Here is a 25,991-nt window from a genome sequence, read left to right as displayed (position 1 = left end):
ATACTTCAATTATAATTGAAGAAAACACAACCCAAAAGATTTAAAGTCACAAATCTGGACATTTTTTGAACAAATGAAATAATTAATGAACCAAAATAGAACTTAAAAAAGATTGTAAACCAAAATTAAACTAGGTATAAAATAAATTAACCAAATATGTAATTCCTCATTTCACAACATTAATTTGGACTTCTTTGTTGTCCTTCATTTATAATTTACTTAGAGAAGAAAGAAAGGACATGAAAATGATAACTCAAAGAAATAGTATTGGACCTACACAAATTCTCTAATATAAATGACATTCCGAAAAAGTTAGGTTTGTAAATTGGCTTCACACAATTTGAGTTTAGACAAGTTTTCAACTTGTTCAAACTTGATTTGTTAAAAAGAAAAAAAAAAATTGAGATCAATTCTAACGAGCCGAGCTTGAATTTTGTATCTTGGTTTGTACAATTCGTGAGCTATTTGTATATTGTTATGCAAGTTCTCACAAGAGGTTTTAAAACAAAATTTCCATAGGCAAGACTTAAGAGGTGGATAAATTATTTTATGTGATGGTAATAAAAAAAATGTGAAGCAAGTTTGTCACGAAATTCCACGAGCCAAGATCTGTTGTCTCCATTTTTCCTTTTTCTTGTCTCCTTTGTCCTTCCTATCCCCTTCTAAATTTGCTGACACGCGTACTCATATTTAATTGAACACTAACACTCTTAAGTGTTAACTCAATTGAAAAATAGAAAAACTAAAATTCTGATATTTGTGATGTCTCTTGTCTGCATTAAACTCTCTCTTATCTGTACCAACCTCACAAGTTACAAGCGAAACTCAACTTTCTCTTCCTTTCGATTTGTTCTCATTTCTTTTTGTTTTTTTCCTCTATTTATTCTTCCATGAATCTATCCCTCATATCTGCAACTCCGTTTTTTTTTTTTTTCTCTAATTTAATAGCTTCAATTAACACATGCAGATCTTCTGTTTTCTTACAATGCTATATTGTTCTTTTTTTATTTGTCCCACTTCAATGTCCAATCTCAAACAGAGAAATCAAAATGTATTTTTAATTTCTGTAAATATGGTAGGAAGTGTTAAAGGGAAAATAAGATTTGTTAGTCTCTCAAGCAAAATGCAGTCTTTCCAACCATTGAAAATTTGGCCAAAATCATCATTAACCACCCCCCCCCCCCCAAAAAAAACCCACATGAGATTCTTTCGGTTTCATTGATAGCAGAAGAGCATTACTCCATAGTGGCGCTAGCGCTTTACTAATATCAAGTAAAGGAGCTTGAAAAAAAAAAAAAAACACAAACAAACGTAATAGGCTGTTGAGTTTGGTTCAGAGTTCAAGTAATTCGTTAAAGTTTAGCTCATAAAGCCTAAATGTTTCAATCTTATAACTAATATATGTCATGAAAAAAGTAATCCCAAACTATTATATTGGTACAATTAAATCCAAACTATTTACCTCACATTTTTTTTTTTTTTTTATTATTTGTTCTTAAGTCGAGACAAACTTAAGATCGAACACATTTTATAAACGAATTAAGTTGAGCCAAGCATAAGCTCAGCTCGTTCCACAAATGAGTAGCGTTACAAACTCATTACTTGTTTGGTATTAACGTGAAGTAAAATAGTGAGAAAAAGCTACTATGAAATAAAGCAACCCCCATCCAAAAAACAGCTAACTTTAACCCAAAAAAAAAAAAAAAAAAAAAACAACGCTTCTAAAATTTATAACCAAACAACTAACCCATCAAAATTTCATTTTAAAGTAATTTTCCCTACTTTACCTCAATCCCAAATTGTACACCCCTACCGAAAGGAATTAGAGGCTTTTTAAGTAACGCGGAATTCAAACATTTATAATTTATTTTTAAATCTGTAGATGGTCTTAATGCAAAGTAAGATAACTGGCATATCAGAAAGACCACTTGCTGTTTTTAAGTATATTACAGAAAGTTGTCAAAGGTGTTTGAGTATTATTTTTAAGAATTATGTGTTTTATACATTGACCTAACTTTTCCATCAAAACACCCCAAATTGAAAAGCAAAATGATGTGAAATAAGAAAATTGTAAAAGGTGTACAACATTAATTTGGATCCTCAAAATTGAAATGTCAACTATTAATGAAATGCAGCTCAAAAAATATATATATACACCACACAGTAAGTTAAGAATGTAATAAAAAAAGGAATTTGAATGGATGAGATTCGAGAAAGATAGAAAATTACACAAAATTGAAGAGAAACAGAGAGGATCAAAGTCCTTGGGTCAGAGGCAAAATATGAGCGGATCCAATTCCCTTATCCAACTTGGTTTAACCGAGCTTGACAATTCCATTTGGAGGGCCTAGACATGAGCATTTTCTTTGGCCCATCCACGCCTAACAAGTAGGCTCCAATGGGCCTAACGTCCAATTAGATAAAAATGTGAGAGATGCCCAATAGTCAATACGGCATGCTACAAGCCTACAATATGGTAGAATCTATTTTTGTGCCTTCTTTTCATGTTTTCTCTCTTCTCCTGTTTCTAATTCTCAGTGCAACTTTTTGATGGAAATTGTTCATTTCTAAATTACTTTTTAAAGATCATTTTTATAAAAAATTAATTAATTCAGAAATCGTTTAGTTATATAACTGTCATAAAAAAAAAAAAATAGACCCTAAACTAACTGTAGTGTACACCGTGACAAAGAATGGTTTCGATCATGACACTAAGCAGTGGAATGGACAAAGTAGAGAGAAAGCACAAAGAGAAGGAAACTATCATTCTTCCTTCATATATCGATATAGAATATTGTGTCTTAATGGAAATCACAATAGTAAACATAGTAGATTGACTAAACTAGGCTCATATTAGAATGGGCAACATAGTCTTTTACTAAAAATGATGTGATAATTAGATAATCTATTGTGGAAAATGTATAATGATGAGTGCAAAATACCACATCATATATATTAAAGCACATATTAAAGCACAAAATTTAGGGCATTGAAACTTTTTCTCATCAATTAATACTGGAAGGCACAATCAGATTTGGGTAAATCCTTAGGAAGGTTCAAAGTTGGAAACAAATCTTTCTTTTTTTGTTATAAAGTGGAAACAAATCAACTCAAATTAATCCCCCAAAATCGATTAGCTAGTCAATCCACGAATCTCCCTTTTCCACCAAAAACATGTGCATGTAATAAATTATAAACGTAAAACTTCCAAACAAAGAAAACCCTAGCTAGCTAGCAAATCTAAAAACAAAAAAACAAAACAAAATAAAGGTCCTTGCGGACCATAACATACAGAAATTGTACTTGTATTTCAAGACCCTGCTATAAGTTCTATATATATATATATATATATATACATGCACACACATATATACTTATTTATCCAACTCATAACATATCCTAGCTAGCAAGCTAGTTTAGGTATACTAGAGCGAGCAAGCTAGCTGCATTGGGTTGATCGAGGTACTGAGGAGCAAGTGATTCCGAGAAAATGGCTGCTGGTAGAAAATGGTGTGGTTTGATTGGAATTATGGTTTGGATGGTTTTGCTGATTTTAGCGTTATCATCATCTTCAGTACTTTCAGCCCATGAAGTAGAAATGGTGGAGTCACAAAGGCAGATTAATGGTAAAGAGGTTAAAATAAACTTGCAATCGGATCCCAGTCATAATGATCAATTGGGTACTTATAAGCATGTTTGGCCTGTAAGTTCAAAATATTAATTTTCCAGTAATTTTGTTTTTACTATATATGTTATATGATAATTCATTAATTTCTCATATATGCATGAGTTTAATTTCTTAGTAGGGCCACAGGTCGTATACACGCCATCTCACAATCACTCTACCATGTACTAAGTGATCGAATAAGTACGTGACATGTAAGTGTGAGAAAAAGGCACAGGTATACGACATGCAGCCACCCTTAGCGTAAGAGAAACCAACAATATAGTTCTTTTTCTTTTTCTTTGGAGTATCTGATAGTCTATATAGCTAGATGGTGCATATATATAGTAAAACATGTTTAGTGATTCGAAATATATAGTTCAAAATTTCTAGTACTCGTAGTAACTGAAATTAGGGTGTCACATGAATGCAGGAAATAAGATTTGGGTGGAGAATTGTGGTGGGTACGATGATTGCATTCATTGGGGCAGCATTTGGGAGTGTGGGAGGTGTTGGTGGGGGTGGCATTTACATTGCAATGCTCACCCTCGTTATCGGCTTTGATCAGAAATCATCAATAGCAATATCCAAATGTAAATACATACTGTCACATATCACATAAAATTTTGTGCTAATTTATTGATTTAGCTTTTGCATTTCCTTTGTACTATCTATGCTGAATAATAATGCTAGAGATATCACATTTTGGGTACCAATATCACATTTCTAATAAAGATGGTACCTACTTATATTTGTGCATCCCATTTTTATTAAAGAGGTGGTACACATATAATACCAAAAAAATGTCGTCTTTCTAGCATTACTCATATTTTAAACGTGTTGGTACTTTGTGGTTAGTCAGGTATGATAACTGGTAATGCAATTGCAACTGTGTTGTACAATTTAAGGAGAAGGCATCCAAACCTTGAGCTACCCATCATCGACTATGATCTCGCACTTTTATTCCAACCACTGTTGGTTCTGGGGATCAGCATTGGCGTTTCTTTGAATGTGGTTCTCCCTGATTGGATGATCACCATCTTACTGTTTATTGTTCTCTTAGGTAATTAATTACTAATTAACAATTTACTTAATTTCTGAAGTCTGAACTGAAAAATATTCTTCATTAGTTCACATTTGGGCAACTTCAGTTCCTTGAGTAGTCATGAAGGATATATGATCCATCTGCAGGCACATCAACTAGGTCCTTCTTCAAAGGTGTTGAGATCTGGAAGAAAGAAACTATAGCTAAAAATAGCCCTCTTACAGAAACTTTGAAAACTAAACAAAACCAGGTAAAGATTTTGGGAAATGGATTCTTGTACTCGTCTTGTTTTTGCTTGACTTTCAATATCCCGAGGCTTGTATGATAAGTCTAAGAGCTCTCCTTTATGGTTTAGGATTTAATTCTAAAACTCGTAATTAAAGTGTTAGATTAAAGTTAAGTAAAGACAAGATAATCAGGAAATTTTGAAGCTTAAACTTTTCCATGCCAGGTTTCTGGAGTACTCCTTTATGGTTTTAGGGACTGACATTTGTAACCTTGCCAGGTTTCTGTTGTTGATAATGTTTGCTGGAAGGAACTTGGAGTTATTGTTGCTGTCTGGATCATAATACTTGCTTTGCAGATTTCTAAGGTTTTTATCCAGTACATATCAAATAGTTGATTTAATTCCTTTAGAGGCTTTTTAATTGGGAATTTCTTCAGTACTTATATGCATTATATAAGAAACCAGATTGATGGGAAACTTTAATTACTTGTTGGCACAGAATTACGTGAGGATATGTTCCGCGGCATTCTGGTTACTAGATCTCTTTCAGGTACCTTCCATGTTCCCTGTATCAAGAAAACAAACTTCAATTCCTTGTGGCTGCAAATATGACTGTGAAATAAGAATCTGATCATTAAAAAGAGAATTCTTTTCTTTCTTTCTTTCTTTCTTTCGTTCTTTCGTTCTTCGTGTGTCTATCAGATTCCGGTGGCTGTTGGAGTAAGTTCCTATCAGGCAGTTAACCTGTTCAAAGGGCGGAGCGTAATTGCATCCAAGGGAGAAGAAGCAAGCACAAATTGGCCAGTGTACAAGCTTGTTGCTTATTGTGGCTGTGGCATAGCAGCTGGTATGCTTGGTGGATTGCTTGGCCTTGGTGGAGCATTTCTGTTGGCTCCACTTTTTCTGGAGATGGGAATCCCTCCTCAGGTGTACATTTCATCCCTATAAATTCAATAAGTGATGAAGCTGAGTTTGTGTTTCAGTGAGTCAATGTCTCACAATTCTAGCATAACTTCAACTACTTCATAATGAAGCAGAGACTTGAAAGACACATGTTCAATTTTTTACTCTATAATGCACATTATATTCATATTAGTCACTTCCTTGGTTCCACCCCTCAAAGAGGAAAAGTTATCCATCAGAAAACCCTCAAGTCTTTTTTTTAGTGTGTGGAGTCTATGTTACTATGTTAGCAGGCCTGGACTGACTCATTGAGCGCTTTCATTTGTGTAGGTGTCAAGTGCCACAGCCATCTTTGCAATGGCATTTTCTTCATCCATGTCTGTTGTAGAGTATTACCTCTTAAAACACTTTCCAGTTCCCTATGGTAACTTTCTTGGCCACTCAAGTTTCTGTGAATGAATTTGATAACTACATAAATGAGTGTTTGAAATATAAATGTTGGCTTCTTTCATTGCAATTCTCTTGCAGCTCTCTACTTTGCTGCTGTGACTACTGTTTCTGCAACCTTAGGGCAACATGTGGCAGGAAAGGTGATTCAGAAATTAGGAAGGGCATCTTTGATTATCTTCTGTCTGGTTTCCACAACATTAGCCAGTTCAGTAACATTAGGTATGTATCATTCTTACCTAAATATATGCTCTGTTTCTTTTATGTTGAACTTTGTCAATTGTCATCATGTCCAGGCCAAGATATGGATTTTTGTTTACATAATGAATGCTTTTGTTTGTTTCTAAACAGGTGGGATTGGCATAGCAAACATAATTAAAAGGATTGAGCACAAGGAGTCCTTGGGATTTCAGAACATCTGCACTTACAAAGCCTAGCCTTAAAGGGCCTAATTGAATGGGGTTCCAAAGAACTTTATAAATCACTGTTTCATTTTTGGAACTTAAGAATAGAAGCATGGGGAATGAGGATGCGAGGTTTCAAACCAAATACCTCCTTATAATGTATACCAATCTAAAAGATAAAATATATATGTCATAGACATGATAGAAAATTAGGATTAAATATCAAATTACAATAATTTTTGAGCAAAAAAGTAGGGGACTGATAATCCAAAGTCAATTGCACATCTCCTCCAGTGTGGTGTCAATTAAGCCAACCATGTGAGACAACTTGTTGGGTGATGTGGGAGCACATGTGACTATTTGACTTGGTAAACTTTATATTCTGTTATGTAAGACTTTAATTCTCCGATACGAGATACTGCTCTCAACAATAACTTGACCTCCAAGGCACTGAAAGATTTGATCAGAAGAATAGGCTAGTGGCCACATATCAATCAATGGCATAAATATTTACTGCACTTATACACTTAAATTGCTTCAAATATAATTTAGGAACATCACAAGCGCCTATAATAATGGGGTGTATAACAAGTTACATTAATCCATTATTCACATTATATAGAACCAGACAAGCACATTAGTCCATCTCTTAGAACCAGACAAGCACAAATGTGGTGTAACACACCAGACAACAAATTGAACAAGTCATTCAATGCACTGAAGGAAGCTCACAACTTTCAGAAATCAATGCTATATATGACATTTGCTATATGATTTTTGAATCTTTGATAAAAACGAAATAAGAAGCACTAGACTGGTCCTGTGGTTTGACCAAACCAAGAAAAAAAAAAAAAAAGGACTAGTCCTGTGGTTGGTGTGTCATGTGTGTACCTTATAACTATAGCAGGATCAATCAAGTCCTCTGTTTCTGAGCTCTTTGAATTCCTGACAAAGGTTACTCTTTTTAACCATTGCTGTGTAATAACAACTTTGGGTGATTTTTGTTACCTTGGAGGCACCGGATTGGTTGCTTTCACAGCTACATGCTGATTGCATCCCTCGTTAGTTTTGCTTCAATAAAGCTTATTTTGATTAAAAAAAAATTTAAATGCATAAAATCAGGATTCTTAATTTCTTTCTGTTATTTATCTTAAGGGCAAGAAATAGGCATAAGAAATAAAAAATAAAATATCTAGACCTTGTTAAAATAGAGTATCTCCAATTTTTTCCCTATATATTCCCTATTTGATAATATCTTCAATGGTATGGTTAAATTTTTCTCATATCTTCCTTTTAAAGAATTTTTTTCCCCATATCTTTTTGAAAATGTCCATCTTATTCCATAAATATCATTTATTTTATTTATTCCCTCCAAAATGTACTTCCCAGTTCCCACTATATTTTTCTTTAAAAAATATAACACATCTTGATTTGGAGATCCTTATCGGCCGGCAGGTCTATCCATCTAACTTCATTTGAGAAAAGTTTTAGAGAAATCTTAAATTTGAAAAAAATTTGGGGAATAGTTGTAGGTAAGTTTTGAATATTTTTTCTCAAATTTAATTTAGTAAAATGTTGAAGGAAGATTGAAGTTGCTCTTAAATTAAAGAAAACCTCTAAGCATTTAGATTTTTTTTTCCACCATTAGACCTTTTCTCTTACCATAATAGTATAATACCATTATTTCCAATTTCCAAATTCAAAAAAATTTTCAACATATAGTCAAAAGGGCAGTGAGGGAGGACAAAACATATTTGACTCATCAAACAAAAAAAGAAAATATACGGATCATCTTGACCCTTCATACACATTCACCGGCATAATAAATAAAGGGTTTAAGGTGGTTACCTAATTTGCCTACCCTCATAACCGGCCTAGCTGCCCTCCTCTTGAACTCTCTTACGAGGATTGTGACTCGTGAGACTCATTCTCATGCAGGACTATTCATTTTTGAGCCATGCATTAAAGGAGGGAACTACAAAGTGCAAACTACTTGTAAGAAGTTTACGTCTAGAAAATTATTTTGTATAACTGATATACTGTCATGTGGTATAACTAGTCTAATTATGTGTTATAGTTATATTACATAACGGTATATCGATTATACCACATAACGGTAGTTATACCCTATAATTTTTCCCCTCCAACTCAGTTATTAATGGAGTCACCTTTGCATTAACTCTCTTCCACCAACAAAGGAGAAATTATATCTGTCAGTATGTAAATATATTAATTACAAATGAATATTGGGAAATGGGTGCATGCCATTATGTCTACACTGGAGGAAACAATTTTGGGTACTGAACAGGAAGGTCCAAAGTTGGAAACAACATCAACTCAATGAATCCCTCAAATCAATCAATATTCAACCCACAAATCTCTCCTCCTCGATCCACTAATGTCCTGCTATAATTTCTATATAAACAATAGCAGTTTGGGTATAATTGTTTAAATTCAACTAAAGCATTTTATGTATAAGTCCTAGTCAAACTCATAGTATACTAGTTTGGGTATGCTAGAGCTAGTTATCTAGCTGCATTGGGTTGAGGAAGAACTGGGTTCTGAGAAAATGGGTGGTAGCAGATGGTGGGGTTTGATTGGAATTGTTCGGGTTGGTCTGCTGGTTTTAGCCTTATTATCTGCAGTTTCAGCTCATAAAGAATCAAGGCAGAATGGGAAGGAGGCTGATCCAAACTTGCTATCGCATCCCAGTACTCATGAACTGGGTTATAAGCATGTCTGGCCTGTAAGTCCAATATTTTCCACATTAATTGATTTCTTGTTATGTTCTTTTCTCAATGTGATTCTATTTTTTTGTTTTTTGGGTGAAGATATTCTTAATTTATTGTGAGGACCTCAACTGTTACTGTTAGGCTGCTGGGAAACAAAATTAAAACAAGGTCTTATACATCCCCTGTCACAATCACTATATCACGTTAGCAGCACATGATAGGTAGCTCTGAGAGAAGGAAAATGCTTGGCTCCATCCCTCTCACAAATTCATGTCCTTTTTTATCTTTTCTTTCCATGTATGAATAATTTTATTTATTTCTTTAGAATGAAAAAAATAAAAAGGGACATGAGTTTGTGAGACGGGGATGGAGCCAAGCATTCTTCGTGAGAGAAAGGATGTACAAGACTTCCCTTATAGTGTGAGGGAGGACGCATATATACGACCGCCCACCTCCTATTTTTCTAATTACTAGTGAACAATCAAACAAACCAAAACTCACATTTCAATTTTTTTAATGCATGTTTAGTGTGAATGTTAATTGTAGAAGTCTAGGTGGTGCTTAATTACTAGCTAAAACATGTTATCTAGTGCTTGGAAATAGTTCAAACTTTGTAGTGGTGGCATGCAGGAAATAAGATTTCGGTGGAGAATTGTGGTGGGAACGATAATTGGATTCATTGGGGCAGCATTTGGGAGTGTGGGAGGTGTTGGTGGGGGTGGCTTTTTCATTCCAATGCTCACCCTCATTATCGGCTTTGATCAGAAATCATCAATAGCAGTATCCAAATGTAAGTGTACATATACTCCAACCAAAGGTTTAAGTTCAACTCTTTTTACAATTTTCTCCTTCTGCAAATTAAAGTTTCATAGTTGTCCCTCATTGATATGTTCTTTTAACAATTTTTTTTTTGCTTCCATTGAAACACTTGAGTGTTGATTCTGTGTGTTAGGCAGGTATGATCACTGGTACGGCAACTGCAACTGTCTTCTATAATTTAAGGCGAAGGCATCCAACACTTGAGCTGCCCATCATCGATTATGATCTTGCACTTCTATTTCAGCCACTTTTGGTGCTGGGGATCAGCATTGGTGTTTCTTTGAATGTGGTTCTTTCTGACTGGATGATCACAATCCTACTATTTATTGTCCTCTTAGGTAACAATTTTCTAAACTGCAGATCCTTTTCATTCACATCTTGGACAACTTCCTTGAGTGGTTACTGATAATGGTTTGCAGGGGTATCAACTAAGTCATTCTTCAAGGGTGTTGAGACATGGAAAAAGGAAACTGTAACTAAAAAGGTAGTCTTTTAACTTTGCTTGTTTTCCAGGTGGATTGTATACTCTATAATATTGTTTAATCCATCTAATTAATACTGCACTTTGTTTCATTACTTCTAGAATTCACTGGATGTTGAAGCCAAAAATATTCCTGGAGGCCCAAGCAATGGCACTCTAACAGATACCAAGGAAGCCAAACAAACAGTGGTAAAAAAATTTTGAAGCTTGATTTAACTTTTGTATGCAAGCTTTTAGGGACTGACTTTCATGATCTTTCCAGGTTTCTGTCCTTGATAATGTTTGCTGGAAGCAATTTGGAGTTATTGTTGCTGTATGGGTCATAATACTTGCATTGCAGATTGCTAAGGTTTTTATCTAGCACATATGTATAGTTGATTTTTCTTGGAAGCTTTCTATTTGGAGTTTCCCTTTACTTCTATGCATTAAGAAGTCAAATTTATGGGAGACTTATTTGTTGGCACAGAATTATGTGACAAAATGTTCAGTGACATATTGGCTGGTAGAACTCTTACAGGTATTTTCCATGCTCCTTGTATCAAGTAACAAACTTCCTTGTAGCTACAAATAGTGGCTGGAAATTTGGCTGTTAAATAAGAATCTCATAATAATAAGAATTTTTTTGCTTTCGTCTTTACTTGGTGTACCCATCAGATTCCAGTGGCTGTTGGAGTAACTTCATATCAGGCAGTTAACCTATACGAAGGGCGGACTGTAATTGCATCCATGGGAGAAGCAACCACAAAGTGGCCAGTGTACAAGCTTGTTTCTTATTGTGTCTGTGGCATAGCAGCTGGTTTACTTGGTGGGTTGCTTGGTCTTGGTGGAGCATTTATGTTGGGTCCAATTTTTTTGGAGATGGGAATCTCTCCTCAGGTAGAGTAATTTCATACTTCAAATTTATCAAGTGATGAAGTTGAGTTTGTTTTTCTTTGAGATGTCTCACAATTCTAGTATTAAACTGCTTCATAATGAAGCAGAGACTTCCTTCTTTTTGGAAGTTAAATCATGAGCTTGAAAGACACTTGTTCCTTAATTACACTATAGTGCACATTATTTTTTCATTCACACTTTCCACCCCTCAAAGAGGAAAAGCTGTAAATCCACCAGAAACTACTCTTTCTTTAAGTAATTATCGGATACCTTAAGTCATCCTTATTACATGTAAGGAGTCTATGTTTGCATGCCTGGACTGATGACTGGTGATAAGTACTTTCATGCAGGTTTCAAGTGCCACAGCCACCTTTGCCATGACATTCTCTTCTTCCTTGTCTGTTGTAGAGTACTACCTCCTAAAACGCTTTCCAATTCCGTATGGTAATTTCTTAGCCATTCAATTAAGTTTCTGTAAATAAATTGATAACTAAATGAGTATACAATTTTTATTTTCAAATAAGGCAATCCCCTCTTGCAGCTCTCTACTTTGCTGCTGTGACTACTATTTCTGCAGTCGTTGGGCAACACGTGGTAGGGAAGGTGATTAAAAAATTAGGAAGAGCATCTTTGATTATCTTCATTCTGGCTTTCACAATATTTGTGAGTTCACTTACATTAGGTATGTATCATTCTTTATTCTTTCATATATACACTGTTTCTTTATGCTGACCTTGTCGTGTCCAGACAAGGATATGTAATTTTGTTACATAGTGAATGTTTTTGTTTGCTTCTAAACAGGTGGGACTGGCATAGCAAACATGATTAAAAAGATTGAGCACAGGGAGTCTATGGGATTTCAGAACATCTGCACATATAAAGCCTAGTCTTAAGGGCCTTGAGTTGGTTTCTGAAAAATTTCTCAATGTCATCATTTATCTCTGGAGAGAAACATGGAGAATGAGGAGGACAGATTTTACACCCAATACCTCATAAGACTATAGTTTTGATATCATGTTAGACAACTACTTACTATATATGCACCAAAAGTTTAAGTTGTTAGTGAATGAACCAATGATGTATATGAAGCTAACATCACATTCATCGAGATAACAAATATGTCAGAGATATAACTTGACCTTAAGGCTATGCAAGATTTCATCAGAAGAATTAATAGACCACTGGCCACATATCAATCATTGGCATAGATACTTCACTTAATAAAACTTAACAGCAAAATCACAAGCTATAAGAATGGGGTGTATAACAAGTTACAAGAACAAGCACAATCAAATAAAAATAAAAAAGCACATTACAAGAGCTTAGAAACATAACTGACAGTTGAGGGAACAAGACGAAAACACGATAATATTTCTATGGGTGACAAAAACTTTCACTTGAACATGGCTTGAGTTCGAGGAGGAATGCCTACTGTTCTAGCTTCGGACTGTTTAGCAAGAATTCCATTCCATCCTGCAGACAGTATTCGCAAAATCATTATTACTTCTTTTGAGAAAAAAAAAAAAAAAAACCCACTAATAATTGTTTTATTCAGGAAAAATTCACTCCTAAAATACTTTTGGTTACCAAACTACATATACCTAGGGCAGGATCAAGTCCTCTGATTTTGAGCTCTCTGAATTCCTGACAAAGAGAACAGCATGGACAAAAGACATGGGAGATCACATCTGTGTATGGAGCTTCTGTCAGGTTATAACTCTGCCTCAGCTTTGTTCTATAATTTGATCCCATGACCCATTGAAAGCACAAGGCAGGCATCATCAATAGGTATATAAAGCTCCCCAGGTGGCAAGCTGCAAATACCAAGTTTTCAACAATTAGTAGTTGGTATTCAATGCAATTAGCTATATATATATATATATATAGTAAGGAACTTCAAGTCTTCAACTATCATTTTTCATTACCTTAGTCACAATGGTAATGAAAAAGAAAATGCTTTGGAAGACAAGCTTGGTGTACTAAATTTTTAACAAGAAGCTTGAAGTGACTTTAATACATGTAATGGAAAATGAAAACTGTTTGACCTTATGGTAAAATGACTTTAATACACGTAATGCTGCAATACACAACCATATTGAATAAATCTGGTAACAGAAAATTAGAAATAGGAGGAGGCGGGAGGCCTTACGCATTTCTCCTTCATCCAATACCTCTGCAATCTGCCCAAATGTCACACAAGGTAAAAATGCAGTCATAACAGCTGCCAAAATAAACAAGAACATAATTAGGTCGGCCCTTTTGCCTTCCATATACATTATATCAAAGCCTTGCAAGTTTAATTTTGAGATATCGTATGACATATTTAAAAATAATAAAAGAAAAATTGTATAATCCTGTAAAGTTTATGCATCCAATACACTACTCCAAACTTTGGCTAAAAGCCTAAAACAGGTCAGTTCATATCGGTTTATAAGTACTTGATGAACCTTTCACAAATCTATAGTAATACTGAACATATCTGAAGAGCAATTAAGAGGAATCACATATTGTGTATTGGATTCCCACCTTTTTGAAATTTAAGTTTTTGATTGGATTACCATTTGTTTGATGCTCATGACAGTCAAACAATCCAGTTGTCCAGGGATGTCCGATTCCTGGATTCTCAACCACATGGCTTTTAGAACTATCATCAGTGTCAGATTGAGATTGAATGCTTGTGTGATCATCAGGTTGTGTTACTATTTCTACTGCTGCAGGTTTATCAGATGGTTGCATTGTTCCATCAACCTCAGTGCCCTCAAGCCTACCCATTTAATCAGTTGAAGTATTTGCTCAAATACCATAGTCTTATCTCATCCTTGAAATACTTTGCTTATGTGACCCATGAGTAGAAACCAAGGTTAATACAATGTGTTTAAAGTTAAGAATATGCATCTTTCTTTGTTTTCATCATAAGCTTTTGGCAGATAAATAGGGGCATATAGAAATGGAACAAAGAGAAGAGGAAAAGACTCATAAACATAAAATAAAAAAAATGTTACCATTAGTCTGATTTTCATGGCAGTCAAATAATCCAGTGCTCCAGGGTCTTCCTATAGGCCGATTATGGTATGCTTGATTTGGAGAGATTGAGCCAATGTGTTCACCAGCTTGTGGAATCTTCCCATCCTCAGTGTCTTGGATCCCATCCATATGATCAGCAGTTGTATTCTACTTTGCTTTACAGATAATATGCAAGCAATTTATGCCCCTAACAGGCTTGTAATAGCTTGCTTTTATAAGAAAATTGAAAACCCTTATGTCATCTCTATCTATTGAAAGAATTTGTCTTGGTGTTATACCTACCATTTAAAAAGAGGCCAAGACTGGTCAAAGTTTCAAAGTCAATGGAATGAAGCTTCATGTAAACTAAGAGTGACAAATTGAGGTTGAGGTACCTTAAGTATGATGCCTAACGAAAGTATTGGCCTCTTCCATACTTCCAAAAGAAACCACTGAATGTTTTGAGTTTTTGAGTGCCTGATTGCATTCACATATGCATTGTGATATAAAATGGAGTCTCATGCATGAATTATATTAAGGAGCCTGTTAATTGTTGACCAAAGCGATATATATAAGAGTAGCTCTCATTTGCAACTTGGCCATGCCATACTAGGATCTTGAGAGTTGAGACCCATCGTTTTTATATACATAAAAGGGCGAAAAAGCCAACTTCTTTCTTCATCTTTTTGGATTTAGCAAAAAATGTCAACTTTAAATTTGAGTATCTACCCTTTGAATATTGGAGTAAATTGCAATCAAGTCCTTCCATACAAAATCTATCAAATGTCTGCAATCAAGCCCTTCTGTACAAATATACTAAATTGTTGAAGGACCTATTAGAAATATATGCCAACGCCTGTTCAATAGATAGAGACTATTTGCTAGAATAACACAGTATATAGAGTTTTAAGTGCAAAAATCAAAAGAACAAGGGGTATAGTAGAAATCCGGAGATGGGTTAAAGGGTTGTTTAGATATTTGACCAAAAAAAATCAGACAATATAAAGTGGCAGATCTTGAGAGGAAAACTTCAATTCAGACAAGTTGGATTAAAGAAATTCAGGTTGGACAATTCTAATCTAAACATGGATAAGATTTTAAATGATAAAATCAAATAACAAGACATCAATTATTGAACAAAAGTCATAAACTTGATCTATTTATGGTACAAAATTGTACGATAATCAAATTTCTTTGTCAAGACAGTTTACTCAATAAAATAGACCAAGTTGATTTACATCTTAGTAGACTATTGCTCAGCCACAGTTCCAAGCATACAATAGAAAACAAAGCCTGTGGAAGAAGGCACATCATTGTTCTCTCCACCTCCTCCACCAAGAGGAAGGGGTATTTCGTGAAGGGGGTGGTGTGAGGAGGTCTAACATGGTTTGCTTCTCATTTGGGGTCAATGGAACACCTCTAACTAGGTTCAATGCCATGATGTGGACATTCGTGCTTTGCCTGTGCTTCTTATAAGCCCATATTCCTGCAGCAGCACCAGCAACCACAAGCTGTTTCCAAAACCACAGTAAAATCAGCACAAATTAAAATTTAAAATACCAAAATAAAAGTTCGTAAGTGTTTTTTTTTTAAAGGTTCTTCGACTGACCGGTGATAGCCACAAGCCTGCAGTCTGCAGATCAAACTTCGGAGCATAAAGTACTGTCTCCCCAAATTCCTCTTCAAGCTTCTTATAAATCTCTTTGTCACTCTTCCCAGCATGAATCTCATCACGAATTAACTGCACAGATATCCTATGCATTACCACTACTAGATGTACATAGTCATTTACGTAACAAGACTTAAAAAGATCCTTCTTATGAATATCAACCAATCCTAGAAAGTAATCAGGATGACATAGAGAAGAGATGCTAAGTTCAAAATGATATTGACTGGTTGTGAAACACCATTATACTACAGGAGGTTCGTAAAGAACACATATTCCATTTATACAACAAGAAGTTAATGGATTTAAACATTCTTCTCGTGAACGTCAACCAATACTAGAAGGTAATCAGGATGACATGGAGAAAAACAATGCTAGCAGAAGTTCAAAATGATGTTCACAGGTTGTGAACCTGCTATATGTAGTAATGCCATTATATGCATCCCAAGGCTAAATACTTCTGAATTTAACAAAAGGAACCTCATTTTGGCCATTAATTACGGTTTCTCATCTCAGAATCACAAATATCTCCATCTTTATGCATCAAATTTTTTGAGATTGGGGTAGCTGAAGACACTCATATATCACTAATAAATATATAAATAACAACCTCCTTCATCAGTAACTTGGCATCCAAGTGATTAATTGCTGCTTACCAATAATAATATGATGTTCCTTAAAATTTTTGAAAAGTATTTCAGTCGCAGTGTAAATAAACATATGCAAAGTCACTGATTCCTAGAACACAACTATGTGTCTCAAATCAAGCATAATGATGAATGCAATACCTTTCGAAGCAAAATGGCAATATCTGCTTGTGAATCTTCGATGGACTGACTCCCACACTCGGTGCACCGAACATTGTGACTAATGTTTCGTGCCCGGGCATTCACCACCTGAACCTTCTTCACTGGGTCCTCTTCACTATCCATTGTTCTAAATCAGCTTCAAGATTTCAAACCTATCATAGAGCACCCAGAAAAATAATAATAATAATAATGAATAAGCATTTTAAAAAATTTCGACCATTTGTGCTCTCAGTGAAGCATTTCATCAAACAGCTACCATATCTTCTTTCTATAAGTTTCCAAAAGAACATAGCAACTATTCGATGAAATGCTATAAGAACACGACTAAGCAAACTACCACTACCCATTATCAATTAGTTTACGAACGAATAATCTTAATGATCAGATTCAATTATAATTGACAAAATTAATGGTTTTTTTTTTTTTTTTTTTGGGTTTTCTTAAATAGTCTGGTACATTGAATTAAGCACGATATAACAACAACAAGATTCATACAAATTCAACATGACTTGAAACAGTCTTTGTGTTTGGTTGGAAAACTGGGTTATTATCAGTTAAGTGAAAAACTTTGCCCACATAATGAAAGACACTTGAAAATTGTTATTTAGTTTCTGTCAGCATTTTCTCGGCGAACAAACAGGGGATAAGAACATGAAAAATAAAAAGGGAAATGAAGAAGAGAGAAGAGTACCTGAGATTCTATGCTTAACTTAGCTAAGGAACTATTTAAAAACTCTGAATCAATGAGCAATTTTGTTGTGATTGCTTTTGGTTTTGATTGTAATACAAAATGGGAGTCGTATCAATAAGCAATGAGACCGCTGAATTATTAAGGTTTAGTTTAAAACCGTTAAATTTTGGTGCGAACTAGACTTGGGCTGGGCCGCAACCTTGTTTTGATGGGCTAGCCCAGCACTGGCGGAGTGTACCAAATTTACATTGAAAACTATTTGACTAAAAACCTTATTTAAGAATCGTATTAGAGAATAGCTCTTCATTAAGGAACTGCAAATTTCAAAATGCTTTTGATGTCATTTACCAGCGAGGGAGAAAGAGGTAGCTCCACAAATACCAGTTAGACAATAGTTTGGTCTCTGTTTAGTTCTGATGATTATGAAGGCTCAGCCACTTTATGAATGTAATGGAGAGAGATGGCTCAGCCATTGGAAGCATGCCTTGTAAATGCCACATCAGCCAAGGCTGATAGTTCAATTTCTTGGCTACCAAGGTTCAGAAGATTAAAACCAAACAAAATTTGCTTTTATGTTCCACCACAAGAAATTTTCTCTATATTCCGGTGAAACCCTGTTCCCAATTCATCTTTTTTTTTTTTTTTTCTTTCATTTCCTTTCCTCTTATAAATAATTTTCTGGTAAGACAATTTAATTAAGCCCAACTTAGCATGTAACAAGCAAGTCCATAATTTCAACACATTATTCCTAGAATCAGGTCCTTCATGTATTACATTTGTCTTGTAAATTTCAATAGGATATAACATCAGTGTGCTTACAAAATATTGAAGAAAAACAAAAGCTCTAAGAATATACATAGGCCTTCCAGGGTGAGCACCTACTAACTAGTTCTCGATTCCCCAGCTACAGCATGATGATAACTTCAAAACGGGAATTTGGGGAGAAATACAAGATTTGAGAATCTTCAGACTACCTTATTGTCCATTAACTACCTGCAAATCAACATGATCTATGAATTCAGATGAGCACAAATAGCCTCAACTAATATGGAAACTCCCTACTATTAATCAAAAGTAGGTTGTTAACTCGTTGGTTGTCAAAGTAACTCGACCAATTTGAGACCAGATTTTTGTTAACCCAGACTTTTAGTAGAACTTGCCAACTTTCTTTGATCAATCACTCTTTTTTTTGGCCGGGCTTTGACCAATCACTCTAGTTGGAGTAAGAACGGGGACAAATTTAAGACTAAAGACAACAATTCTAAAATCAAAAGGAGAAGGAAAATCATAACAAAAATTTGATGCTTCATAAACTTTACAACTTTCTAGAAACCCACATTTTCTGATAGTCTCTAAAAAATAAGGGTAATCAAGGATATTGAGGAAAAACAGTAGTTGGGCTCTCAACTCAGCTGAACATAGCAATACATTGAGGGAAAAAGTGAGAAATGGTCTTGGGTTCCATGACTTCCATCAATGGAAAAGAGACTTCAGCTTTGTGTACACAAGAGTAGTCTAGTTTTGTTGACCTATAGAGACAACCAAGCAAGCAATGCGAAAAAGGGTCTTCAACTAGTCTTCCCAAGATAAATCAAAAGTTTACCAGAATACTAGTTAACAGAAGTAGAGTTTCCTAGTTAATTAACAGAATACTAATTTTTTGATAATCCTGGAAATTTAATTAACTACTTCTGGTATTCTGTTAATTACTATATCTCATTCTCCCCAGATAAATCAAATAAAAAGATAACCAGAATACTAAGTTTTAATTCTGTTATTCTTTTTATGATAATTGCTAAAATGTAGTAGATAGTATAATACTGGGGAGACAACTTACTTAATAGTATTCTGTTAATTCTATTCATTTACATGCAAGCTTAAACTCGAGGTTCCCAGCAGAATACAAATATACAAATAAATGAAAAAGCCTAACTTTCATGTTACCAGTATCTATTATGAAAATAAAACTAAACGGTAACATTTTGCTGAACGAAATATGTTCAGAATTGGTACAATCAACAGATGTAACAAGAATGGTGTGACAAAAATAAACAATAACCTAACCACTCAAAAAACATAACAAAAGCAAATACCTTTACTGTGGTGGAACAAGTGCAATTTCAATTTCTTGGAGTGACTTCCCTTTTGTTTCCACTACGTATCTCTTCACAAACACCACGGCCAATAAACAAAAAGTAGCAAAGATTGTATACAGAACTTGTGCCCCGATTTGATCCAGCAAGGGCAAAAACAATAGACCAACAAAGAAATTTACCATCTGTTGAAGACACCAAAAAATTTATCAGAAGGATGGCATGAAAATTTATAAATATGGAGAATGAAGTTTCTGGAAGGTCATTTCTTTTTCTCATTATTTTTATGGGGGAGGGGGGAGAAAATGGAGATACTGCCAAAGCCTAAACCTATAGGTTATAGCATCCTTTTTAAAAAATTCAGTTCTTTATTTTGTTTTCCCAAATTTCTAGGAACATTATAGCAAGTATGCTATTTACTAGGAGCGATCATGAGATAAAGATTTCAACAAGACCTCAAAATGCAACTCCCAATAACGGATTCTTACACAAGAAGCAGCGATCATGCACCGAGTATCTTAAATTAGTTTTGAACAAAGTGTGTAATATCTGCTTCAATAACATTGAACTAATACGAATTGCAGCAAGCCATCATGCATCAGTATACAAACAGAGAGTTCCTGCTCACAAGGTTAATCTTTGAATTATCATTCAAACTTAGAGATCATAGACTACTTTTTATCAGCCATGCAGGGGCATAGCCAGGATTGTTTATTGGGGTGGACTGAACTTCCAAACCAAACATAATTTCTTTTATTTTCAATAAAAAAGTTCTTCCAAATTTCAGTAGAGCAAATGAACCCTTTTAAGGCTGGACCAAGGATGAATACTTTACTAGAGAAACTGTAGATGAAAATGCATCCCTTACTTTATCAAAAAGAAAAAATTGTTTTGATGACCCCATTCATGTCACATGGTAGGTCACCAAAAGTTCTTCTAGATAAAGCGGGGCGGACTAAGGATGAGCTGTTTAAAATGTTTTTTTTTTCTTTACGTGTAATTTATTTTTTCCTTTTTGGTCTAGCTGGCCCATTAAATGGCTCCACCCCTGCAGCCATGATCATGTGTTAAAACAAAATTCTTTCTTTCATATATTGAAAAGTGGTCATCAAGTAGAAAGGTTTTAGGTATGTGAGTAGGACACATTACGTTTCAGCTCCCACAATGAAGAAAATAAAAAGTGCCAACAAACCAAATCTGTAAGAACTACAGAGGACAATTACCCAATGCACAGCCATGCAAACTGCCATTGCCTTTGCTCTAATACGGCCAGGAAGAATTTCTGATAGGAAGAGACCAGGTACTGGACCAGCTCCTAGAGAAAAAGTCAAGACAAACCTGCATAACCCAATCCATAATTTAGAATTTCAATACATCCACACACCAAAACCTTCTAAGGAGATTTCAAAACTATTCAATGAGCTGCCACAACCTAGAAGGTTTTATTTCTTTATTTTATTTTATTTTATATATTATATATAGTTTTTGGCTTCTTTACCAACAAAGTTGAAGATGATTCAAGACTCACAGAAGCATGCCACCAACAGATAGACTCAATGCTACAGATCCTGATGCAAAAGAACTTGCTCCAGTTACTTGAAGAGCCAATGACACTGCCTAAACCAAGAAATGCATAAGAGGTCAGATTTTCTAGTCTATTTAATGCAAACAAAAAGGAGAGAACCACAGTAGGAGTAACTTCAATATTGGTAACACATTCCACAGAACAGACGTAACTGACATCCTGATGGACCCCACCTTGGAAAAACCTATTTAAAGCTGGCCCTACATCTTTAACAATGAGTAATTTTATAATTACCATAACAAACTGAAATACAGTAATTTAGAGTATCTCCTCTTCATATTGCATAACAATTCAGGAATAAGTTAATAACTCAATTCAGAGTCAGGTCAAGGTAAAAAAATAATGACTAAACATCCCCATGAAATGCCACCAATAGAGTAATTTTGAGGGACCAATCCCAAAATATCACGCAAGTTAGCAAAAGTATTACTTTTGACTTTTTTCATAAGCCACTATATGTGGACCTATAAGAGTTTTCTTTTTTCCATAAAGAAAAGAAATGTCATCCACTGAAATGAAATTCCTTGATTTGATCAACCTCTGCTCCAGAAATTCCCACATTGGACAATTTCATGTGACAGTCACAACACCTATGTCTGTTGTCCAGACAAAAATCACAATGTGATTTTGATACCAATATTTCAGCCCAAAAGTTTGCATCCAATATTCACAATACTTTTAGGAGCTTACCATGCCAGCAAAACTTCCAAGAAGAAGCACCTTTCTTCCAAGCTTATCCATCAAGATCATTGCCGCAATTGACCCTAGAACAGTATAAAGAATACAGAGAGAAACATATAAGCATAATCTCAAAGATGCACAAGTAAGATGCTTGAGCATAAACTGAACCATACCTGATAGATTTGCGATTCCAACACATATGTTTGCAATATCTGAAGGCACATCGAAGCTTTTAAAGACGGTTGAAGAGAAATAGAATACAGCATTTATGCCTGACAGCTGTTGTAAAGCAAAAAGGGTAGACCCAATGAAAACCACTGCAAAACATGGAGGTGATAAGGTAATTATGTAGAAGTAAGCACATAAATGTCACATCTAAACACTCATATACAAATGAATTAAAAATATACTTTTGAAATGTCGACCATACAGTAGCTCTGAGAACTTTGCTGTCTCTGCTTCATCCCCTCTGTCAGACTTTGTCAATTCTGCCATTGCAAATTTAACATGTGGTCCTCCTAAAAGTTTCTCAAATTCAGCTTCAGCTTCAGTGCCTCTTCCTCTCTGAACCATGTCAGAAAAAAATGTTAGCATCAATGCTGACAAATAGCCTTCAGTGGGTCAAAATAAAATAAACCAAGTCAGATAACCTTGAAAAGCCACTGAGGACTCTCAGCACAGAACTCCATGCAAACAGCAAGTACTGCAGCAGGAACAGTAGATACCCAAAAACAAACCCGCCACCTAAGCATCAGTCATGTTGATAGAAAATATTCTTTTTTAGATAATCGCAGAAAATAAGTAAGATGCTTAACATAAGAAAGAATGGATCAAAACTTAATATAAAAATTTATCTGGATTACTGTGACCCCATAAAATTTATCTTACCAACCCACTATATCCTTGGCCGGGAGTCCAATAAAGAGAGCGCCCATAAGTCCAAGACATGTAGCAATTTGTGTGAAGCTCCCAAAAGTACCCCTTACAAAAGATGGTGAAATCTGCTCATATAGACAAAGCATGCTTAAATATTTAAGAAGATTAGATGGAGACTAAGCAATGTCAACTAACAGTTGCAGAGAAAACAATAAAGATAATTTCTTATACCTCCGACACATAGAGAGCAGCAACAGGTGGCCCAATGCCCATCCCAGTTCCAACAAATATCCTCCCTAGAAGCATGCCCCATAGACTTTTGGTTGTTGCACTGCAAAATCGCATTTACGTTCTTTAGTAAACCTCCTCATACAGTTTAGTTACATGAGGAGAATCTAACCTGCACCTTATTCTCTGACTGTAATGGATGTAAAAGAATATTTTCTTTTGGTAAGGGAACACTTTTGTTTATCTGGGAAACTTTGAGTGAGAGGTATAAGAAGGCAAAGCATGAAAAAGGTGGTAAGACTCATAAGTAATTCATGATTTCATTTATAGTATTTTGTTATAGGGTGAACATAAAGCTTATGATCATTGTAGTGGTCATAAGTAGATTCCTCTGTAGCAGACCTAACTAGCCTAACTCTAAATTGGTAATATGACAGTAATGACACTATTGATTCTTTCATTAGTCTACATAGTGCGAATCATTCGTTTCCAAAAGTAAACCAACCCCTTGGACTACTATGAAAAAAACCATCGGATTTAATTTCTTTATAATTCCCATTTGGAACCTTTTTTTTTCGGTAATTAAAAGAGACTGTGTGCTTGATATTGTCATAACAAAGTTACCTCATTGATGCACCGATTATCATTGGCAATGCACACAGCTGGAATGCCCTTCGATGCCCAACTCCATCTAGAATCCAGCCACTAAATAGAGATCCAACAAAAGCACCCCCTAAACACGTACTCACTACCAAACCTTTATTGACATAAAAAACAGTATTAGATCAAATTATGAAATTCATTTAGCTAAGGAAAAGATTCGAAAGCCAATAACACTAATTACCCTTAGCCAAGGGATTCCCACTAAATCCAAGGTCCAATGAAATGCTATCTAGTGTCTCATTGACCACTCTGCATTAGTAAAAACAACAGAAAGAATATACCATTTGAGTTAGTAAAATATATGAATAAGAAAAAACAGACAAAGAATTCTGAGTTTCAGGAGTAGGGAAGCACCCAAGATGGTAACCAAATAAGAATGAAGAAAGAGCTGCCACAAGAGTATGCGGCAACGAGCGCCTCCACGAAGGATTTCCAATATCTTTGCCATTCACTAAACGATCTAAAGCCCATACAAGGAATCAGCCCCAAGTCTTAGTACAATGTATGATATTACATACGCTATATGTACTTAAAACCAAGTTATGAATGGAACTTCTAAGTAATAATATACATGCAATAGAGGAATTTTTAATCCCAAATTAAACAATGCTAAAGCAATGTATCACCTCAGACATAGCAAAAAAAGAAAACAAAATTGGTGACAGAGCAATCCAGAATCACCTGAATTTTCTTCCCTATCATAAGCATTGATATGGTCCTTCGATGCCACCCGCTTGTACGCGGAGTAGGCATCAACATGACGACCCCGCATAGCAAAATTATAGAAACCTTCTCCAAAAATCGACAGAGAATATTTTCCAGCTGGCTGCAAACACCACCAGCCAACATTGACCAATTAATTTCTAACCAATTCATTATTTTTCGTTTTTTTTTTTTTTTGTAATTCGGTCCATTCCGAACTTCTGTATTATATTGCTTACATTTTATATATCATATGTTGTTAACCAATCTGGAACAGCAAAAGCTGCATTGTGAAATTAACACACAAATCACTGTACAGAATTCAGTGATAAAATAATTTTATATTAGATCTCGTTTTATCATCATAAAAAAAGGACACAGCCACGCATAAATGTACTTAGACATGCATGTTTATATGTATATAACACACACACACACACACACACACACACACACACACATATATTATGTGTTCAGACCAAGAATATATATTTTAAAAGCGAAATATTGAAAATTGGACAGTAATGTGAGAATAAGGAACAAATGCAGAGAGATCATTTGCCATAATCGAGCAAATTGAGCTTCAAATGCAAAAACGATGGCGTTTTGAGGTCAGCAATGGGAAAGCTCACCATTTTCTTCAAATAAAAAAACTAAAAAAGTACAGACAGAGAGAATTTTCAGCTTTACAGTGCAGACATAATTTTTTTTTTGCTTTTCTGATTCAGCTGAATCTAACTCCAAACTATAAAATACACACACACATATATATATATATAGAGAGAGAGAGAAATTGAGTACTTGTGTTAAATGCAGAGGCGGAAAACGATCTGATAGAATCGAATAGCGAGAGAGACAGAGATTGAAGACGAGGGGGAGAGTGACGGAGAGAGGCTAAAATGCGCCGAGAGTGAGTGTTTATGCGTCAGTGTCAGCTCTCCGACTGAAGACAAGGAAATTTAAGCGAGCATTTCGAAACCGTCCCTGTATATTCGGAGAGAGAGAGAAGACACGGGGGCCCATACTAACGTGCGCTTGGGGGGTGCATTATAAGAACGTCATAATAAACCTGTACGGTCATCATTATGTAAACAGTGCACATTGATTCACATTGTTTTGCACTGGTTTAGCGATTACGCAAACAGCTGAGATGATTAGTAGATCGATGAATGAAACTGCTGCTGCAGCTACACTGCCAGCTCTCTTAGCTCCACGTGCTCTCACTACAGATCGACACGTGCCAAATTGTCGCGAGTAGTGTAGATCCTGTGTTTCGCAGCTCAGAGACAAATCTTGCTAATCCAGTAGTTTGTTGACGCTTCACACAACAACAACTAAATTATAATAAGTCCCTTTTTTTAATATAAATTTGGACTGCCCAGATCAATTAATTTCTATTC

The 25,991-nt window shown here is 35.1% G+C and overlaps 5 protein-coding genes across 10 annotated transcripts; 2 read left to right on the top strand and 3 right to left on the bottom strand.

Moving 5' to 3' along the window:
* Positions 1–3,490: 3,490 nt before the first annotated feature.
* LOC147287247 (sulfite exporter TauE/SafE family protein 3-like) lies at positions 3,491–6,722 on the top strand. Its single transcript, XM_086240894.1, has 10 exons — positions 3,491–3,703; positions 4,098–4,257; positions 4,527–4,727; positions 4,856–4,959; positions 5,215–5,301; positions 5,435–5,485; positions 5,638–5,862; positions 6,169–6,262; positions 6,367–6,507; positions 6,637–6,722. The coding sequence occupies exons 1-10, from the start codon at positions 3,491–3,493 to the stop codon at positions 6,720–6,722; spliced, it is 1,362 nt and encodes a 453-aa protein (XP_086097020.1).
* Positions 6,723–9,258: 2,536 nt separating this feature from the next.
* On the top strand, positions 9,259–12,599 carry LOC147287246 (sulfite exporter TauE/SafE family protein 3-like). Its single transcript, XM_086240893.1, has 11 exons — positions 9,259–9,435; positions 10,052–10,211; positions 10,378–10,578; positions 10,660–10,724; positions 10,824–10,910; positions 10,984–11,070; positions 11,155–11,238; positions 11,376–11,597; positions 11,945–12,038; positions 12,136–12,276; positions 12,396–12,599. Exons 1-11 carry the CDS (start codon positions 9,259–9,261, stop codon positions 12,479–12,481), a joined length of 1,404 nt encoding a protein of 467 aa, XP_086097019.1. The 3' UTR covers positions 12,482–12,599.
* Positions 12,600–12,793: 194 nt separating this feature from the next.
* Positions 12,794–14,838, bottom strand: LOC147287245 (PLAC8 family protein). The gene is made up of 4 exons (XM_086242293.1): positions 14,597–14,838; positions 13,744–13,815; positions 13,196–13,408; positions 12,794–13,067 (listed from the first exon to the last, which is right to left on the bottom strand). The coding sequence occupies exons 1-4, from the start codon at positions 14,745–14,747 to the stop codon at positions 12,988–12,990; spliced, it is 516 nt and encodes a 171-aa protein (XP_086098419.1). The 5' UTR covers positions 14,748–14,838; the 3' UTR covers positions 12,794–12,987.
* An 864-nt stretch (positions 14,839–15,702) lies between these two features.
* CCMH (cytochrome c biogenesis protein family) lies at positions 15,703–17,893 on the bottom strand. The gene is made up of 4 exons (XM_086242280.1): positions 17,764–17,893; positions 17,052–17,224; positions 16,207–16,338; positions 15,703–16,108 (listed from the first exon to the last, which is right to left on the bottom strand). Exons 2-4 carry the CDS (start codon positions 17,193–17,195, stop codon positions 15,908–15,910), a joined length of 477 nt encoding a protein of 158 aa, XP_086098406.1. The 5' UTR covers positions 17,196–17,224; positions 17,764–17,893; the 3' UTR covers positions 15,703–15,907.
* A 590-nt stretch (positions 17,894–18,483) lies between these two features.
* Positions 18,484–25,678, bottom strand: SGB1 (Major facilitator superfamily protein). 6 transcript variants are annotated; one of them, XM_086239965.1, is made up of 16 exons: positions 25,393–25,678; positions 24,831–24,902; positions 24,571–24,715; positions 24,244–24,349; positions 24,071–24,138; positions 23,851–23,983; positions 23,230–23,329; positions 23,011–23,123; positions 22,773–22,866; positions 22,533–22,686; positions 22,296–22,439; positions 22,132–22,205; positions 21,385–21,473; positions 21,080–21,194; positions 19,857–20,041; positions 18,484–18,756 (listed from the first exon to the last, which is right to left on the bottom strand). In XM_086239965.1, the coding sequence occupies exons 3-15, from the start codon at positions 24,659–24,661 to the stop codon at positions 19,859–19,861; spliced, it is 1,464 nt and encodes a 487-aa protein (XP_086096091.1). In that variant the 5' UTR covers positions 24,662–24,715; positions 24,831–24,902; positions 25,393–25,678; the 3' UTR covers positions 18,484–18,756; positions 19,857–19,858. The 6 variants fall into 6 exon arrangements, with proteins under 6 accessions (XP_086096091.1, XP_086096089.1, XP_086096090.1 ...); XM_086239963.1 differs by having other exon boundaries at positions 24,831–24,874; XM_086239964.1 differs by lacking the exon at positions 25,393–25,678 and adding an exon at positions 25,224–25,301 and having other exon boundaries at positions 24,831–24,874.
* Positions 25,679–25,991: the final 313 nt, after the last annotated feature.

This window comes from Dryas octopetala, chromosome 4 (assembly GCF_963921425.1).
Source record: "Dryas octopetala chromosome 4, drDryOcto1.1, whole genome shotgun sequence".
Classification (NCBI taxonomy): Eukaryota; Viridiplantae; Streptophyta; class Magnoliopsida; order Rosales; family Rosaceae; genus Dryas; species Dryas octopetala.
Note: the sequence above shows the minus strand (reverse complement) of the source record. Positions and strands in the feature narration are given on the sequence as shown.